Source organism: Lepidochelys kempii, chromosome 9 (genome assembly GCF_965140265.1).
Source record: "Lepidochelys kempii isolate rLepKem1 chromosome 9, rLepKem1.hap2, whole genome shotgun sequence".
Taxonomy (NCBI): Eukaryota; Metazoa; Chordata; order Testudines; family Cheloniidae; genus Lepidochelys; species Lepidochelys kempii.
Window position 1 is genome coordinate 38,079,418 of NC_133264.1, and position 19,972 is coordinate 38,099,389.

Sequence of the window (19,972 nt, forward strand, 5' to 3'; positions counted from 1 at the left end):
TATCAGTGCTGACTAGCTTAAAATTTACAGCATGACTCCTTAATGATGGCAGTAGCAGTCTTAAATACCAACATGCTTGGTTTGTTGTGCCCCAATACATACATAGTTTATAAGTGCATATATGCAACCTGTAAATCCTCCAGTCCCTCCAATTTGTGGGGAAAGAGGAGATTACATTTTAATTCCACAAGGATGTTTTCATCAGGGAAGCATGCCTACGGGGGTAACTACAACTGGTATATCAGGCCAGGTATGTGTTAGTGGGTCATGCTGATTAAGAAGTGAGACTTAAACCATCCCTCAGCCTAATATTTTGATAATTGAGGGTTTTTTTCTGTACGAATGTAATATTCTGAGTTAATAAACATAAAGGCTATATTTTGCTGGGGTATATTCTTGGCTCCCATTGAAGTCTATAGGGACTGCTTTTTGATCAGAATCAGGATGTGGAGGTGTCTGTGAGAGAGAGAGAGACTTTTTGTTTTGTTAGTTTTTTATTGTAATCCAAATTTCTTGTGGGGAGATGGGTCACATTTTATAGTATCCCTTTTAATCTTCATTTCTCCCCTTCAAAGAGGAAATCATTTTTTGTCCATCACTGTTATAGCACTGCCCCTAAATTCCAGCCCTTCCCTTCCAATAATTGCACCCCTAAGCACAATTATTATACCAGTATATTTCATTATACTAATGAAAACGTGGCTTAGTGAGAGAAGTCCTGACCAAAAATGAAACTACCAAACGAAGGTTTGAGGTAAGGCGACACAGTATGTGCAGGTGACCAAAGTGCAAAGAGAGAGTTCTAATGGATAATGAGTCATATCCAGGAAATGGTTTTGTGGAAGGATAACATGTATATTTACAAGTACAGTTCTTTCTTGTGAAGCATATACCTGCAAATGATCAGTTTGGGCTAGGGTCCATGTTTGCTAAGTTTAATCACTGTGGGTGAGGTTCTGACCAGCTTGTGTGTGTAGTGGGGTTGAGGCTGGTGCGATACTCGGTCACAACTGCAGTCGCTGTTCTCGGGATTACTCCAGGGTTATAGCTTAACCCAAGAAATGGGGACATAGCTCTGCCCCCACTCCTCACTTCTGCAAATGAGAATACTGGGCACACAGAAACAACTGGACCATTGGAGGAAGAATGATGGTCCAGGTCTGAGCTCTACCTGGAACAGTGTGGATTTACACTGCACCCACTGTAGCTCAATGCTATGATTTGAGCCTTTATATATTAAGGAAAGAGTGTGCATGCGTGCGCTTGCATGTGGTCTGTAAGAAATGTGAAATGGATTTGTTTTGTTGGATTGCTAAAAAAAGTGAAAGGGTTTATTTCTATGTGACCCAAAATGAAGGAGAACAACAAGGTTATTTCAGTGTTTGTTTATGATCGAGAAAGCAGTCACATACGGCAGGCCGCACACTCTCCAGCACACCCCTCCTCTGCAGTTTTTGGCTTAGCTGTGTTCTAGTGTTGTTTATGACTGTGTATGCTTATGACATATACAACAGAAAATGCTCTGATAATGCAGTGTATCCCCACGTGAGCATGTTAAGGCTTCGTCTCACAGCAAGATGGGTTTTGCAAGAGGACACCCGCTGCACCACTCCTTCCGAAACCAGTTCCACGTAGCCATTGGCCAACTCCTTCTGGGCAAGTGATGGAAGCCATTTAGGGAGCCTGTATGTAAATAACCCTTCCAGAAGAACCCCCTGAGTTTGTCTGCCTTTCCTGACAAGATGTGGAGACGGAGAGGAACATAAACATCAGAAGTTTTTTTTTCAAACTAATTTCAGACGCTAATCAGTTCTTACCAGTTGGTTAAACCAGGTGACAAACCCAATTCCCTTGTGCTGACAGCCATAATAATCAGGCACCTTCTTTGTTCATTATGCTCTCTTTAACCCTGGTATTCTCATTCAGCCCTGCATTTAGTAATCGCTCAGTGTGACGGCACACTAATGAAGAAATAAAACACAGTATCTGAGATCCATTCTTCTAGCAAAAAGATAGACTATGCTCCAGTGGCTTGTAAAATCGGGTTTCTGTTCACTTGGAGAACTATTAGACCAGGTGAACAAAAGTAGTGTTGGGTAATTTGGAGGGAAACACCTGGAATGCACTGTGGATTGATCCTTTTTTTAACTATATATTATTATTTCTAAACCTTTTTTTAAGATGAAGAACTTCAGTCTTCTCAGGACTCTTTTCTGTAGATCCTTGACCCTTTGGTATCGATTTCTTTTAGTAATATATCGGCTGCTCTCTTGTCATTTGTATCTTACCCTTTGCAGGCTTGGGGAGGAAGACTCTTACAGCTTTCCATTAACCTGATTGTGCTTATGGATGAGAGGGAATTAGAAATCTTCCTCCCTTCCCTTTTACACAATTCTCATGTTTACGAAAATTGCCCCTAGTTTCTGATATGCTGGGCCGATCATGTTCCCCAGAGCTTGGAATATTCTGACACTACCCCCTCTGCATCAAAGATTTGATGAGGAATATTTTACATGTTCTCTGGATTTGTCCTGTGTTAAGTTATACAAACCACTTTTTAACTCTTGCTCATGCCCCCTTTAAGTAAATGACCCAAATTCAACTCTTAGTTACACTGGTAGAAATCAAGTATAGCGCCACTGATACCAGTAGTTACTCCTGACTTACACCTACAATATTGAGAGCAGAATATGGCCAGGTAGGGTTGCATGGGTATGAATGACAGCAGAATTTGAGCCACAGGTTGTAGCTGGGACATGTGAATAGGGCAGACATCGATGCACAAAGACAGGAAGACATACGTTTACTTATGGGACAGAAGGGAACTTTCACTTCAGTCTCCCCTCCATGGGATAATCACTGATGTTGTGTCATTGCCAAGGAAAAGAACCACTTCCTCCTTTCTTAGACAAAATTCTCCTTCTTACTTTGGATCCGCCTCATCGGCTAAGTCAGGAATTCAGACTTGCAATTCTAAAGCGCACAGGGCTTGTCAGCTGTGTGCTAGGGCAAGGAAATGGTATGATTGACCTATAGTACACTTGAGCAGAAACTATGGAAAACAGTCATTTTTCCCCTCTGGAAGCATGACAAAAGTTATATTAATGCAACTCTTCAGACCTTCATTATACTTCAGTACTTGTTGAGAAGATGGGTCTATCATAAGGTTAGCACTTAAATAGGGTATTAATGGTCTCCACAATAAACAAAGCTATGAAAGGTAGAAAGCCACCAATTTAACAGTCATGCTCTTCATTCCTGAATTTCTCTTTCTAATCTGTGAGGATGCCGATTTTAGACATTTTTTCCCCTTGCTAAATTCCACTCTGGCATAGACAGGTGTAATTCCCACTCAAGTCAATGAGAGTTGCTCTTGCTTACCCTGTGTGTCTCTTTCACTGTTTTTTAGCAAACAGTACACACATTATAAGCTGGTATGAGGCACTTTTGTGTTGTTTATATTGCCTGTTTGATCAAGATTATTAATGGTTTGTGATTGGGAGGATTTTACAAAAGAGAGATGATTAGCATAGACTGTCCAGCTTGAGATCTGTCTAAGTAAATGACCCTGAATAATTTAGACTGTTGTGCCACCCAAACAAGGTCTGATTGATTGATAGTTTGGCATGGCCTAAAATATTCCTAAAACAGCTGCTTTTTAAGACAGTTTATACCAAAGGAGCTTAGAGTTAATGAGAACAAATTTAGCAAGATGTGTGATGAAAGTGCCTGCTTTAAAAAGACTCTCTCTAGTTTAGGTTATCAAGAAATCAAAAGAGCCTTACTTCAAACAGCAAACACCACTTAGTTTGTCTTTACATTCACCTCTTCTAATTGAATTTAGTGCACTTCTGTATTTCCTCCAGAAAGTATATTGTTTTTAAATTACCATTTCAGTCCTATTACTCAAGCCCCCTGCTTCTAATGCTTTCTGACAGTTATCAACATAATGAACCATAATGAAATGATGAACAGTGGAAACTCAATGTGGATTCCACTAGTGCTGTGTGACTGTGTTGTTAAAATTTGAATGTAAATTAAAATAACACTGTCCTTACTTGTTTCCAAGGTCAAGGTTTAAAAAAAGGTCTGTAAGGTCTAAACACTTTAATCTTGCAAATGTTACTTTTTCATATATGTCCTTGATTCTATCCTCTGTTACACTTAAAATATCACAAAGATAAACATTGGCCTACATTTTCAAAAATGTGGGTGCAGTTACATACCTATTTGCAAATACATTCACAATAACTCTGCATGCGAATGACTAATTGCACATAGAGCTGGTCATCTGAGCATGTATTTAGTATATTTACTACAATTGCTTACATTTTTGCATAAAGAACACACACATACATTTTTTCTTAAACGTAGCCCTTCACTGCACATCCAGACAAATTCTGATGTCACCTGTTCTAATTGTATATAATTTGAGGTCAACTGCTGGTGCAGAAGAACCAGATAGTAGGGGAAAACATGTGGCCATGGAAGCGGTAGTGTGTTTCAGGCAGCTTTAGCATGGACTTCTCCATATTTTCTTCCCAGGGTTTCCCCCACACTTTTTCTAGAAATGCAGTCTGAGGCCTTCAATGAGAAGTTGTACTATATGCTATGAGAGAGCAAGTGAGGACCAGTGTAAACGACATTGAAACCTATACAAGAGACCACCCTTATTTGGCACCCTCCTGTCATAAGAGACTGTGTTTCCCAATGTAATAATTCTGCCTCACCTTATTAGAAGACCATAATTAAACAACTGATTTTATTATTCCTTTAAGACAGATTTAATTATATGAAATGCTGCCTCATCTTTTAAGGAACAATAACCCATAACCGTATTGTGTAGCACTTCCTTCATACCAACTGTTACCTTGAAAAACTTTTTAGGGTAAAATATTACAGTTGCAAACTTATACAAAAATAACAGTGGCAGGAGAAAGAATTGTGTTTAGCAGAGGCAATAGGGAAGAGTAGTTTGGGGGATTTTTTTAATTTTGTTTTTAGAAGAGATTTAGAAATATGTCATCAGTTAGCTGCAGCTATATTGGAAGGGATTTTGGATGACAGGAATTTCAGAGGAGAAGGCTCTCTCTCCACAAACACTGTGATTGGATGAAGGGACTGAGGAGAGGCTAAGTGGGAGGAGGGTATGGGACAAGAGAGGGGGTCGACTCACTGAAACAAGTCTATAGAACATTTTAAAAACATAGAGGGCATTTTTTGGACCAGATCTTGATGTGAATGGGGAGCCAGGGGAGTTGTACAAGGCTGTGTATTAATTACAATTAAGGCTAAAATCAACAGTTCATTAAAGGCAAGATTCCCTTGAGATATTAGCCAGCTACTGCCTCTCTTTCTCCATATCTTTAAATTAGTACAGACATTTACTTGATTAATTTGGGACTCTGATTTGGCGCAGTACTGAAGTCCATACTCAGGCAAAATTCCCATTGAAGTAAATCAAGTTTTGCCAAAGTAAAGAATTCAGCAGTTTGTTGCAGTGTTATGACCTATTTTTCCAGACTGGACTTTTTCCTATCCAATATCCAGAGAACCTTTTGCCGTCTGTAATGGGTTTCATTGCTTTTAATCTAAAAAGCAATTGGATGGATAGTTGCTCTTATCTGCAGTTAAGCTAGTTAGAGAAGATGTGGTCGTGCTTCTTTCGGCTGTTTGAGAGCATGAGTTGCCACACATGCTGGTTTAGGAAGGTCAATAGTTGTTACTAGAGTAGCTATTGGTGGGGGAATTCAGAGAGCCCACACAAAGGTGACGTGTGTCTCAGACCTCCAATGGAACATTAATAATTAGAGCTCTGCAGTAACTAGCTTAGCTTCAGAGAAGTGGAGATATCAATTGCATTGTTCTTTAAATCCTAGAAACCAAGTCTTACATATCCAGTAACCAAAGGGGAAGAGGTCTTTTGGCATGTCAATGGGAAATAATGCATGCCAGGAAAATGTACATTTCTATCATGGGCCCAGTTCCAAAGGTCCTAGTCAGGCAAAACTCCCACTGACATCAAAGGGAGTCTTGCCTGAGTAACAACTTTGGAATCCGGCCCTTGTGTATCAATCAGATATCCTGGTGAATCTATTAAAAACCTGAACTAATATTAATCTGTGCCCAAAAAGAAGGAAAGTAGCTGATGATTGATATCTCAAGTCGTTGTTACATTTAGTGGACTGTTAACTTTAGCCCTCACAGTTGTAAAAACACATAGCCTATAATGATAAATGACCAGGAATGTCCATACAGTTAAGAAGCAACCATTGCCGTAAATGGCAGCCCTTATGTAAACTAGCCTGCAGCAACAAGAGAGCTGTCCACAACTGCTGAAAGAAAGCAATTAGTGGTAGCAACATATACAACTGTCAGGGGAAAGCATGGACTTTATTTCAGAGTCAAAACTTACACATCCCAAGTGTTTACTCTGTGTTATAACCTGTCTTTCAGATGGAGAGAGATTAACAACAAAGGCTTATCTGAAGGGCTTCACAGCCCAGACACTGAAGCATTATTGACAGCTCCAAAGTTGTACATGATTAATGAAGCTTTATAAAATAGAAAGAGGAGAACCAAGGTGCTTCTTCTTGAACTCTTGTCCTTGCACCAGTTTCCCCAGTGTTTCAGTGAGGCAGCAACAGGAGTTTAAAGGAATTTATCTTATTATTTATTTGAGGGTTTTTTTCTGTGCACCCAGTTGGAAACACTGCAATCTGCATTCGTGCTTGACCTTTGTCTCTAGGGAGTTCAATTTTAGACTTGTGATGGATTAAAAAAAATACTTTTATGGTTAAAAGACGCTGGGTTCTGGGAGCTGTTCTAGATATGAATCTTTCTCCTCTTTGCATCTCTTTATATAGTCCTTTTTATTCTTGCTATATCGTATGCAGTGTCTGGCTTCCAAACCTCATACAATAGAAGATGTATTTGATTTTTTATGACTTATTGTACAATGAATAATATGTATCCAGTTAGGTTTTCTTGCCATTAGAGGAGCTGACATCTGGACATTTACTCCCAGATGCTTATACTGCAAAGTTGTTCCTGTATCTTATCAAAAACTTCAGGGCTTTCCTATAGTTTACTCAGTCAAATTGCTGATTCGAATCAGTCCTATTCATACCAGGTCCCTTTTAGATTACAGTGAGTCTTGGCTGGTCTTTTCTGTTGTATGACTCTGCTATGCAGTGCGCTAGGCTCTCCTTTACATAGGGCTTACTCCTGAGGCATTGGAGTTGAGGACAGCCAGCATCTTGCTGGATCAGGCCCATAAAATCATTCTGTAGAGCCTGAGCCAAAGCCCACGGAAGCCAGTCAGTCTTTCCATTGCCTTCATAAGCTCTGGATCAGGTCCATAATTTACATTTTGATTAATTTAACCGTGTTCAATAAAACTTTCTTGGTTTAAAGATGAAGATTAGGCTTGCTTTAAACCACAGCGGGGCATCTTGACATCTTATTTTGTGGTAGGATCACATCAATCCTTATCAAGCTAAGGTCTGTCTTGCCGGTACCAGGACTCATAGATGATTCCCCCCCCCCCCCCCCCCAAGGATAGCACAGGGATCGTTAAAGAAGATAAAAGTCCTTTTTGCATGTGTGAGGTTTCCTAATGTTTGGTGGGAATTGCCAGTGAGTTACAGCTTCCTTTGGGGTTCATGCTACAAATTAGAAGTAGACTGAATGTTGGATGAGAACCCATTCAAAAGTAATAATCATCCATTGCACATTCTGCACGGGTATCATGATGGAGAAATGTTCTTTTACACACACATATACACAGTGAATGAATGGATTTGAATTCCAATGAGTGAAGGCCTGGTACTCAGGAACGTAATAGGTACTTAGGCCCAGCTTTTTAAAGGTATTTAAGCATTGCAGCACTGAGCACTGCAACACCCAAGGCTCATTTTCAGAAGGATTTAGAAACTGAGTCCCACTGAACATGCTCAACCAGTTAGATGCTACAATGAGCGGAGCAGCACCTAATACCTTTAAAAAATCTGAGCCTGAGTGCTCTCAGTGCCTGCTGACCTCCCAGAAGGCTCTCTGCATAGGAGGCACTCAGCACCTTTCAGGATACAGCCTTTTGGGGTTTTAGGCTCTGCACAGCAATAACTGGTTTTCATTTCACACGGTATCGTGTGATAAGAGTCAAACTGGAAAGACGAGCTTCTGTTAGGGCCTGATCCACAATCCACTGAAGTCAATGGAAAATCTCTTGTCTAATTTAGTAGTCCAGTTAGGAATCCCCACCTCTTTTAAAAGTGACTAACAGAAAGAGTGCCTTGTTTTAAAGACACTAATGTCAGTGACTGCGCAGGTGTTTAAGATAAAGCCTGGCCTTGTGTGGTGTATATTTGGAAAACCTCCATTAACAGGTCTGTGGAGGGCGTGGGTTTCTGTTTGCTTTTTTAATAGAACTGCACCCACGCACATGCACTCTTTCAAGATAATAAACAAAATCTTAGCCCTGGTTGGTAGTAAACAGAAATTGTTACTATCTGATTGCTTGTGGTATCACTGTAGTCCCTGATGGGAATGTGTCACAATCACAAAACCCACCAACACAGGTACCCTTATAGACACCCTCCGCAGAGAGGCCAAGGACTGAATTGGTAGAGAGAAAGGCACGCCCTGCAGCTTCTGGTGCTGATCCCTCTAGTAACAGGGCTGAGTCACTACAGCAGGGCAGTTGGGGCAAGCTTGCACAGCTACTCTTCTGTGGCTAAATAGACATTAGTTGTCAGTGCTATCAATCTAGCACCTCTCACAAGCACTAAATTCACTTTAAAAGCATTAAGAGGCGTATTTCCCCTGGATGTTAAACCCATGCTGGATCCTAGAATTGATTTTTTTTTTTATCTAATACAAAAAGCATTACTAAAATACCCTATAATGACTATTCAGGTTCATTAAAAAGAAAACACTTTATCTTAAAGGCTTTGTCCACGTAAATCCAAAGAAAAAGGGGAAAAATAAACCCTCTCCATAGCTTTTGTGTAAGAGAAAGCCCTTCAGGAGTCTTGGTAAAAAAGGTGTATGTCATCACTGGATAAAACACCCCCGCACGTAACATCCGCATTAAAAGACCATCCAGAATTTCAGAATGTTGTTTGTTTCAGGATGGAATGCTGACATCTTGTCAGGCTGAGGAAGCTTTGATGGCTTGAGACCCATGCTATAAATTTCTCACTACGCAGAACGACAGTGTGGCTCAGGAGCTGCTTTGCTGGAATCCTTTCTTTCTTTTCTTTTGCTGTCCTTTAATCCAAACCTTCTAACCAAGTATTGTTGCTGGACTAAATTATCTGGTCTAGTGAAAACAGTATTTCCTATGCCAAACAAGTCTATCTGGGTCCAGTCGTGGAAAGGTATAATTGAATTTACTGTCTGCACACACCCAGGGAGGTTTTCAGAGAAACACCTTGTTGGGCAGAACACTAATAAAAATGCAATATGTAAAATCCCTGCTATTAAAACCTTAGTCATAGCAAGAACTCACATGCAATCACCTAAAACAATGTATTCAAATTTCTAACCCTAATGCACCCGTGCTGATTATTTCTCAAGGCTTTTAAGGGCCATGTAGGTCAGGGAGGATTTACAGCAGCACAGAGACAGGGTAGGTTGGAACTCTGAAGGTATGTCTGTGTGAAGTGCCAGACTGTGCCTGTATGTCACAGATCATGGTAGTGGGTAGTACTAAGAGGCACTGCCCTGGTGGGAACACCTCAGGTCAGCATAGTGCTTCCAAGATTGCAGTCATGGCGCCACCCTTTGACAAAGTGTAGTATTCACTTTCCTCCAGGCACACAGGTTCTGTTCTGCTGTCCTGTAATGGGGTCGTGGCCCGTTCTTTACTCCTTTTGGGGAGTCCTGTACCAGCAGTAGTGCTAGATTTGCACAGCCCTGGTACATTTGGGTGCCAGGACTGTGCCAGGGCTTGTGCATGCATGAAGGACTGGGCATAATCAATCCCTGTGTGAGGAAGCCGTGGCAGGAGCATTGATCCAATTGCATGGACTGTTCTTTGCACCACTTGCCTTTTGCAATGGTTTAGCACATTCACAGAGCAACACTTTTTTCTGACAGAACCATTTTGGCACGTGCACACAATGGCATCTCTTCTGGTTGTGTGTTAGGTGGTTCAAGGTTAGGGACAACATTAGTCATCTGACAAATATCATTTCTGTATTAAACAAAAACTCTTTCTAAACAGAGAGCTTTGTAGTGCTTTTCTGGAAAATTGATAGACACAATGCAGTGCGATGAAATGTACCTCTCCTGCTACGCTCAAGGTCCCCTGTTTGCTTCAAGTTACCTCATGGGTTAGACTGATGTAGAGTGGCTGTTGTGATGTGGAATTTATGGGGTCCAAGAAGTAGTAAAATTCAAAACTTCCCTTCCCTCTTTGTCTGTGGAACATGCATTATTATGCTTCCTGCACCTGCGGCTATTAGAAAAGCACCATAAATGACTAGACATGATAAAATCTCAAGAATTGGCAACACGGCAGAGAGCCATCACCCTAACCCCTCCTATCCCATATCCAAACCTTCCTCCATGAGGGCCCAAAAGGGGAACCCCTATGAATGCAGCTCTCTGGCCTGCAGAAGGTGCCGTTTCCCTGTGTGATCCCAGTAGCATGTTTGCTCCCTCCACTTGCTTTGCAGTGGAAAAACACTGGCTTCACTCTATTTAGGGCCCTCTGTGTCCATGAAAGGATTTTCCCTTGTGTCATTTTAAGGGTATTTTCTTCTGACCTGGCACAGGAAGCTCTAGGCATGTCCGAAACAAAGGATGTGCTGATCGCAGATGAGATAGGAAAAATGCCCTGTGTTTTATAAAAGAGACTGAAACTAAGCTTCTCAATCTGAAAACTCTGCCCACTCCTAATTCTTATAGCTCCATTAGCAAATATGCTTCAGGAGGAAAGGAAATTGCCTTTCCCCTCCCTTTAATGTCCAACCATCATTGGGTAACTCCCCTGCATCTTCCTTTTCATGCTGGAGGTGGTGTGCTCATCTCTGCAACCTGCAAGCATCTGCTTCCCTAGTTTTCCGCTTCATTGCTTCTCTGTTTAGACACTGCCGTGCCCTGTCCCACATACTAATTACTGACTTTTTGCTTCTGAGGAGCTTGATTCATTGTGGCACATTTTCCCACGTGAAACTGGACACAGAGCCTTGGAAAAGCGTCTTAAGGCCTTAATGGACTTCAGAGTAACTCTAGGTTTAACCCAAAAGTTGCTGCAGTATCTGAGCCAGAGGCAGCTGTTTAGGATATTTGAAGTATATTATAGGCCAGACTATACAAACCTTGCTCATATTCAGTATCTTACTTCATGAATGCCCCCCATTGAAGTCAGTGGGACTTTTTGCAGAGTAAGGTACTACTTGTTGAGAGTAAGGGTTTTATAAGCTGGTCCTGTTTTAAGCAGCAAAGCATTAATCAGACTCGCCTTAATGGCAGCCCTTCTCATGGCTCTCCAGACATGCAAACAAGATGGGGTAGATGCTATTGAAGGTGGTGGGGTTATAGTAAGTGTCGTGGCAAGTCTGTAGAAAACATCTCACTTTAAAACACTTCGGCATTTCCGCGAAGCCAGGAGCTGTGTTTGTCCACGGCTTAGTCCTGTGAGGTGCTGAGCATTTTTTGGGATGCGTTGATCTTCATGGGTGTTCAGCTCCCTTAGCAGGCAAGAGTGGGATCTGATTGCCCTCGGTTTATTGGGATGTACTTCTGCTGTTTGTTTCTGTATGCTTTTTTATTTACTTTCCAAAAGACATTTTAACGTTAATTCTCTTGTCGTGATGAAACTGCTGGAAGGTAGTACGGCAAAATTTCCCACAAGACAGAAATACTGAGGGACAAATGCTGTCACCCTGTGTGGGTAGCTTGAGCAAATGGGCTTTGTGTAAAGGAGTTTTGTGATTCTGGAGGGTGAATGGGAATCCTCCATTTTCCCATAGTTCAGTGCCCAACCAGTAGTTCTGTGGCTGTTACTGCAACTCATGGTTACAATGGTGTCCTGGACCACTGCCCTCACCCTTAGTACATTCAGGGGCTATTCTGACCAGTGGATCTGAATACTTGTATACCCACTGGATATGCTTTTTTCCTTGCTTGATTCTGAAACATCCCCCTTCAAGGAGTTTTACATCAACTTTTACAGAGAGGAAGGATGGCTTTGTGGTTAAGGCATTGGACTGGAACCCAGGATGTCTGGGATCAATCTGTCTCTGACTCTGCAGAACACTTCCTGTGTGACCCAGGGCACCTCACTTGATTGGTTATGTCTCAGTTTCCTCACTATAAAACGGAGATAATACTTATTCCTTTTTTCTACCTTTTGTCATGACAGGAGCTATCACTTACTGTGTATATGTACAATTCAGATCTTAAAGTGCTGAGGTCCTGATCTCAACTGGGGCCTCTAGGTGCTACCATAGTACAAATAAGAAATTATAAATAAAAACCTGCATGGAGCACTGCTCTGTGGTGAACAAAGAGTGCAGACTACCCCTTGCAGAGGCTTCCTGTGGCCTGACCGCTTTACTTATTGGACCCCACCAATTCCACTGCCTTTCAGGCCCAGAAGTAGAAGGTTTGTCTCTGAGAGAGAAGCAATGTTTCACAAGCTGGATTGGATCCAAGGGGTTGCTCTGTAATTATTACTGTGTGAGGTGCTCAGATACTAGGGGGATGGAGTACCTCGGTACCTTAGATAGATAAATAGATCGATTTAGTTTCTGTATCTACGATCTTTTTCCTTTACCCACCTGCCTCACATGCTAAAGACCCAGGACTGGATGGCCCCTTTCTGTTTGTAAAACTCATACTGGCTTCATGAAATGTTTCAAGTGTGGACCGAGGATATGACATGACCCTCACAATCTCCCCTTCCTTAAAGGAGGATACTGCCCCAACAGTCTGCTCCAAAGCTGAGACCTTCTTATCCCTGTTGAGTCTGGGCAAGCAGATCAAATCTGTCCCTTTACCATCCTTTAAACTGTGTCATCCCTTCACTGTTACCTTCTGCTACAATTGAGTTGCTTTGCAGTGTCAATACTGTAATACTACTTCAGCTCTGTTCATTCAGTTTGCGGCCATTGCCTAATGGGTGTTTCTGTCTCTTTGCCACCTGTCAAATTATGATTACTTTATTTTATACACATCACAAGATTGGCTGAAATTTTTCAATTTTTTCAAAAACAATTGTTTTTTTCTAAAACAATTGATGAATTTTTAAAAACCATGAAAAATGTGAATGGAATTTTTGTGTTTTTTTTCTCCTGCCTCCCTCCGTTTCCCTGTAGAGATGCATCCGATGAAGGGAGCTGTAGCTCACAAAAGCTTATGCTCAAATAAATTTGTCGGTCTCTAAGGTGCCACAAGTACTCCTTTTCTTTCTGAAATTTTTTTGAATTTCTAAATGTTGATGAACTAACATAGTTTGAGAGAGAGAATTTTCAGGAAAAGTTGTCAATTTTTTTCCCATTTTTTGACTAGCTCTAAAAGTCCTATTTTAAATTGGGATCTTCTAGAAAAGGGTTCCTCCCCAATATCTTTTGGGGGTCATAAAATGTAAATCCGAGACTGTTAAGCACGTGATCATGTCCTTCAGAGAAGGGCCTTCAATATCCTAGTCAACTACCAACTCTCTTTCTTACTTTCTGTCTACCTTATTCTCCCTCCAGTTACATTTGCATCAGAGACAGTATTCTTCCTTATTTCCTGTTCTCAGTTGTTTCTGTAATTTCGATGTGCATTGTTAAGTAGCTACTGTGTTCCACCCCCCAGAAGTGGCTGCATTTCACTGGTTGGTAAAGTGTTCCTTACAGTATAAAATCCTTTACCTACCTCACAGGGTGTTCTGAGTTATTCTTGCCAAATCTAAGTTTTCTAAAATTATGAGTCTGAACTCAAAAAATTATGAGGTCAGCTTTAAAATCATATATGATTTAAAACTTACTTTTTGGATGTTCCTGTTACTTTTGAGCCTGTACAGGAAGACACCTGCCTTAAATACATAAATAAAAATGCAGGCCTGCCCATTGGCTACTAGGCAGGGGTCTCAGAGTGGCTTCAGTCTAATTGGTAACAGTGGGAGGTGGCAGCCGTCTTTCCATGAGTGAAAGATATAAGGAGGTGGTGGCCATCTTGACCGAGGACTGCCTGAGGCATTATTCCCATTATACATAATGGGGAACTCTGGTGATGTTGAATAAACACAAAAGTTTGTGAGTTTGATGCTGCCATCAGGAGATCACAAAAGACTTAAAAAAATCCATAATATTGTAAAATCTGTGATAAAACTTATGATAAAATATCAAGAGTTAACTTTGGTTAATGTCTAAAAAATGCTTTGTGCTCCTCAGAGGGTATGGTTATTATTTAGTAACGAGTTAATTTTTCATCTTCATCAAGGGACCAATAAAGTGAGATCTACTGCACAGTCTCCACTATCATTGACTGCAGTGGGAGCTGGGGCACTCAGCCCCTCCTGGAGACAGAGTTTTGAGATGCCCTGAAGGAATATTTTCACATGTTTTTAAGAAAAGGCATTTTTGTTTTCTAGGCCCTCCGTCTGCTCCCCTGAACCTGATTTCCAATGTCAATGAGACATCAGTGAACTTGGAGTGGAGTGCCCCTCAGAACAGTGGTGGCCGCGACGACATCTCCTACAACGTGGTATGCAAGAGATGTGGGGCTGGTGACCTCAACCGCTGTCGGTCATGTGGCAGTGGTGTGCACTTCAGCCCCCAGCAGAACAGCTTGAAAACCACCAGGGTCTCTATTACTGACCTTCTGGCCCACGCTAACTACACCTTTGAAATCTGGGCAGTGAATGGGGTGTCTAAGCAAAACCCCAGCCAGGACCAGGCTGTCTCAGTCACTGTGACGACTAACCAAGCAGGTAGGCCTCTAAATGCACTCTCCTCCTCTTCCTCTCCCATCTGCTTTTTGCAAATGCCGTGACTTCAGTTCATGTCTTTGTAATTAAATTAATGAAGAGAACCCAAAATATAAAGTGCTGAGCCAGATCCATATTTTCAGGATCATTTATATGGAGTAATGTTAATGTTCAAAGGTAAGCTGTGGGTAGAAAAACAGAAGGGTTTGATTAGGACTTTTAGGTACAGCCCTGCAGCAGCCGTGCCCCCCTCCCAGTGCAGCACTTTATTGGTGCATGATACTGGTCTGTCTACAGTCTCACATTGTTGGGTATTGCTAAGGGGGTGGAGCTATGGCCCTGCTGCCTCTCTGCATCCTGTGGGAGAGACCCTAAAGGTGGAAGTGATTAGGATGGGAGTTACAGGGGGAGTAATCTGCACTTCCCAAAGCTTTGCCTGGCACTTACATGGGCTATTCAAGGATCAGGGGTGTTAACTCTTTGCACGCTTCTCCTACACTATGCACCTTTATACATGGAAAGCAGAATTTGGCCCATTGTTAAATATCTTCATAACCAAGTTACTAACAACATTTCCGTTTATCAAAACTGAAGTAGTTTTTTAATATCAAATGAACCTTTCACCATTTATGCTATTTTGTTTGCTTTTTTGCTTGTCATCCTGCTAAGACAGTGAAACTTGATTTGTAAGTTTCATCTCTGTTTAGGCTATATTCCATTCCACTTTTTGGTTTTGGTTCTATTTGCTTGACTTTGCAGTACTGCAGGAGAACTACAGTATTCAGTTCAGATTCTGTTTTTAAATTTTAATTTAAGGAAAACTGTTTTCATTCAGACACAGCCAAAGTTTCAAATACAGCCTCCACTCTGGAAGTGTGTGTGCAAAATTATTTACATATGCACTTGCATTTGTACAACTCAGATCTCTAGACATCATGCTACCAGACCCTCAGATATATGACCTGATCCAGCAAGGTGCCAAATGGCGTCAACTCTCATTAAAGTGAAAGGGACGCAAAGCCTCTAGGAATGGGTCCATAATTACCATTTATGTACAGAATCATGATTTTGTGTACACAGTGTTGTATAAATATCTAACCAGTTAGAAATACCTTACTTATGCAGGCAAAATTACAAATACAATTTTAGAATTGCGGTTCCTTTGAAAATTTGGTCCTGTATTTTTTTTTGTAGAACCTTTTAACTGATGATATTCCCTTAAATTGTGATTTCAAAATGCAAACTATTAATTTGGCCAGGACTAACAGAAAAAAGAACTGACAGAAAACACAGAGAGAATATTAGGAGCGAGCTTTGGGAGAGCGTTACATACAGAATATGAAACACCAAGGTTGAGGACTGCAGTCGGATTTGTGTTTTGTGCAGTGAATGCTTAGCAAAGAAACCGCTTTTGATTTTTTTGGCATGTGTGGGGGTTAGTGGATGCATGTATGCATGAATAATTAAGTGGGATCCATCTCCTGTGTGAAAAATTCTGCCATCTTATGATTTAATATTCAAACCGGAATCTGATTGAATATGCAAACCAGAATTGATTTTGTTTATTATCCACGGGTAACAGTTCTTCACATCAGGAGGTATGTATTTTTGCCAGTATTTCCTGCTGTTAGTCTATCAAATGCTTCAGGAGGCCAGGGAAAACTATGCTAGTGTGAATGAAAAGGAACTCAAAGATGCCAGACTGCCCCCTCTGCAATTCACATCACATTGGGCATATAACGTCCTAGGATAGCCATGTGGAAAAGTAAGAACTTGTGGCCCAAATCTACAAACCTTTCCTCCCAGGAGTTAATCCTTACATATGCAAACAGTCCCTTGACTTCAGTGGAACTGCTTGGTTGAGTAAAGGTTTGCAAGGTTGGGCTCTTGGGTTTTACAAATAGTTATTCATGTAATCATTGTAAATGGGAGTCTGGAGTGCACTAAAATTCCTATGGCAGCAATTTTCTGTTGTAATATTTCATTATAAAGAGACACTGCCGTGGTTAAATATATAACCATATATATATCCATCCACAGGACATGTTTTTGCTCTCACACCATTTTCACACCAGTGTAACTGCCTTGATTTCACTGGAGTTACTCCTGATTTACACTAGTATAAATTAGATTAGACTCAAGACCCTACAGTAAAAAAGCTGTTTGGCTAATAAAACTTTAGCTGTTAAAACTGAAAGAATTTAAAACACCTTATACATTTTTTGCTATGTATCCTAAGACATTCCCACACTTGACAGAAGAAAAATTAGATGCACTCTATGAATATGACTCTTTACTCACGTGAACAGCCCTTTTGGATCAAATCCTGAGGTCCTCACTCAAGCAAACACTCTGTGACTGCATATGGACTGAGTATATTAAGTGACTGAGCAGAATCTGGGGAGTGGGGTTGGGGGGCTGCATGTTAAGTGTGCAAGTACCTCCTAAGGGCATTCGGATATGCCATTCTCAGAAAATGTTTCATTACTAACTACAAAATGTGCAATTTCCTGAAATCTCAGAGTAGATTTTTAAATGTTGATATAAAAATGATCTCTATGTGTGAGCCTCTTTAGGAGGGAGCATGTGGGGGCAGATGGAAGGCACTGGGAAATCAGTATATTTATTACTGTACGTGATATGAGCTTGAAGATAGGTACTGCAGCTACAGAAGAGGTACAGTTGAAGGGCACAGGTGCTTTCTGTTTGCTTTTGCCATTTTACTCAACTCAACTGAGACACTGAACTAGGCTATTCACTTTTGTCTATATATATTTTTTTCAGTTATCAGCCCTTCTCAATTTCCAGTGCTGCAGGAAAATGTTTATATGAAAATAAACACAACTTTTGTCATTGACTTTTTTTGCAGGGGGAGGGGAGGAGAGAAATATATTGAAAAATGTACTAGTGCTAGATCCTGCTTTCTTAAAAGACCCTGTTTCTTTTAAGACTAAATTTCAGGTCTCAAACCAATTGAAAATCTCTCTTTAATGTTAAAAATAAAACTTCAGCGTTGTGACATTTTAAGAATTTTGGCCGTAGAATTCAGCTCAGCTTTCTTCACGTTGGTTATAAAATGATACTTTTTTTTAGTACCTGGGAGACTGACACACAGGACACTTCCCCTCACTTAAACTTGGAAATATAGAGATATTTTAAAGAAGCAAAACATGAAATGGGATGTTGTTGAAACCTACTGGCAGTGTCATTATTGCAGCGAGCACAACAAATGACTGCTATCAATGTTTTCTAGCACCCGTGGCGAATTTGGCCTGCTGTCTATGTTCATGACCAAAGAAAATCACAATTAGTTCATCATCTAAAAGTCAAGTGAAAGTACTGTGGAAGACCTGCAGGGACACCATTCTCATACCGGGCCAAAAGAGGCTCTACCAGGAGGTTGACTGAATGACACACAAATCTCAGAGCCTTATTTTTTCCCAGAGGATAATGCTGCGAAGCTGTTCAAAATTAAAAGTAAATCTCTCAATAAAGAGACCTTTCATGACAAGCAGGAAGCCTTTGTTTCATGGGGGGGGGCACAGTACAGTTTATATTTTTATTAGAATTCAGCCTAAGCCATTTAGGTCTCAAACCTGACAGCCCAGTTCACTGGGAATAGTCCTTGATCTGTGTGTATGGCCGCATAGCGCGGTGAGGGCAGTGTTCTGGATTGATGGTGAAGCAGTTCATGTGGAAGGAGGGTCAACAGGAAACAAACTTCAGAGGAGATTTAAACTAGAAGATCATTATGCTGCTTTCCTTCCTCCCTCCTTTTTCAGTTTCATTTTATGAGGGGCAAAGCTCTCTTTTCAGTCCTTTTCTCGAAGAAATTATATGGCTGATGTTTATGAATAGACATAAACAGGTCACCTGGTGATTTGTTACCTTGTTAGGTTACCTTCGTCTCAGTTTCTCCTTAGGTGGACCATGGCAGCTAGATGGATACAGGATATGCCAATTAGGACAGAAATACTGTATAAATAAACAGACCTGATCTTTTCCCTCATCACACCAGACTGTGGATGTTTTAAAAAGTGCTGGTGATCAGAGTCAAGAACGGATCTTATGAATATCTCAGACTTTCTGTCCCTCTCTGCCTTCCCCCCTCCCTTCCCCCAGTCTGTCTAGCTGTCTATTTGCCTGTCTCAAAGATGCTTCTTGTCAGAGGATGAAAACTGTGGCAGATCGTGCTCCAGTCTTTCTACCTCCTCCCTTCCCCCCTCATATGCTCCCCTGGTCCCTCAGCATCATACAGAACCCTGCCATTATTTGCCTTCCATTTTATGTAGTAACTATCAAGGCCTTAGAGTCATCAGTGCTTGGGCTGGACACCTTCCCCTGCAGCGTGGACCCAGATGAGCTGAGTATTCTTTGGAGCCTCATTTCAGTGGTAATGATTTTATCAAACTGTGGTGTCCATATCCATTCTAGATATTCAAGCTCAATGTGGTGAAGGAAGAGGCTGACACTCTTTACCCCCACACTCCATTTCCTTATTGAGGCACAATTACTATAACAAAGAAAAATCTAAATGATCCTTTGGAAGGAGTCTTATGTAATCAACTAGAATTTTTCAAAATCAAAGAGAGCAGGGTGGTTTGTTTGCTTCCAAATGACTCACCATCTCGACAGGATTTTATGATAGAGGAACAAATTCTTATTCCGTCTTTTGGAGTAACTTATTTCAAAGTCGGGCTTTCCTTTCAGACATTGATTAGCATTCCACACACATTGCACCACGCAGCACAGAAAATGCATATAGGGTCCTATGTTCTGCCAGTCTGATTTAGACTGTGCAAAAGCAAATAAGGATCCATGGATATATTGTGCCCTCAGACAGTGTACACTGCATACTTTGACAACAATAGAAGTTGCATGCAGAGATCAAGAGCGTGATATGGCCCTTAGTTTGATTCCCATACTTGGAGCAAAACCTGCCAATGCCACTTAAGCTAAGGGCTTGTTAGTGTTTTCCATTTGAATACCAATGCCACTAAAACTAAGAGTCTGTCAGTGTTTCCATTTGAATACCTCCCTCTCCCT

The 19,972-nt window shown here is 41.1% G+C and overlaps 1 protein-coding gene across 2 annotated transcripts in view; it reads left to right on the forward strand.

The window, feature by feature from the left end:
- The window catches only part of EPHA4 (EPH receptor A4), a 125,562-nt gene that overhangs the window by 55,085 nt on the left and 50,505 nt on the right, over positions 1-19,972 (forward strand). Inside the window, exons 5-6 of one of the 2 annotated variants that reach the window (XM_073359961.1) lie at positions 14,591-14,929; positions 18,180-18,257. In XM_073359961.1, coding sequence (XP_073216062.1) covers positions 14,591-14,929; positions 18,180-18,217 — 377 coding nt within the window. In that variant the 3' untranslated portion in view covers positions 18,218-18,257. Of the gene's footprint in view, positions 1-14,590; positions 14,930-18,179; positions 18,258-19,972 lie in introns of those variants that run through there. The other variant, XM_073359960.1, reaches the window with a different exon arrangement.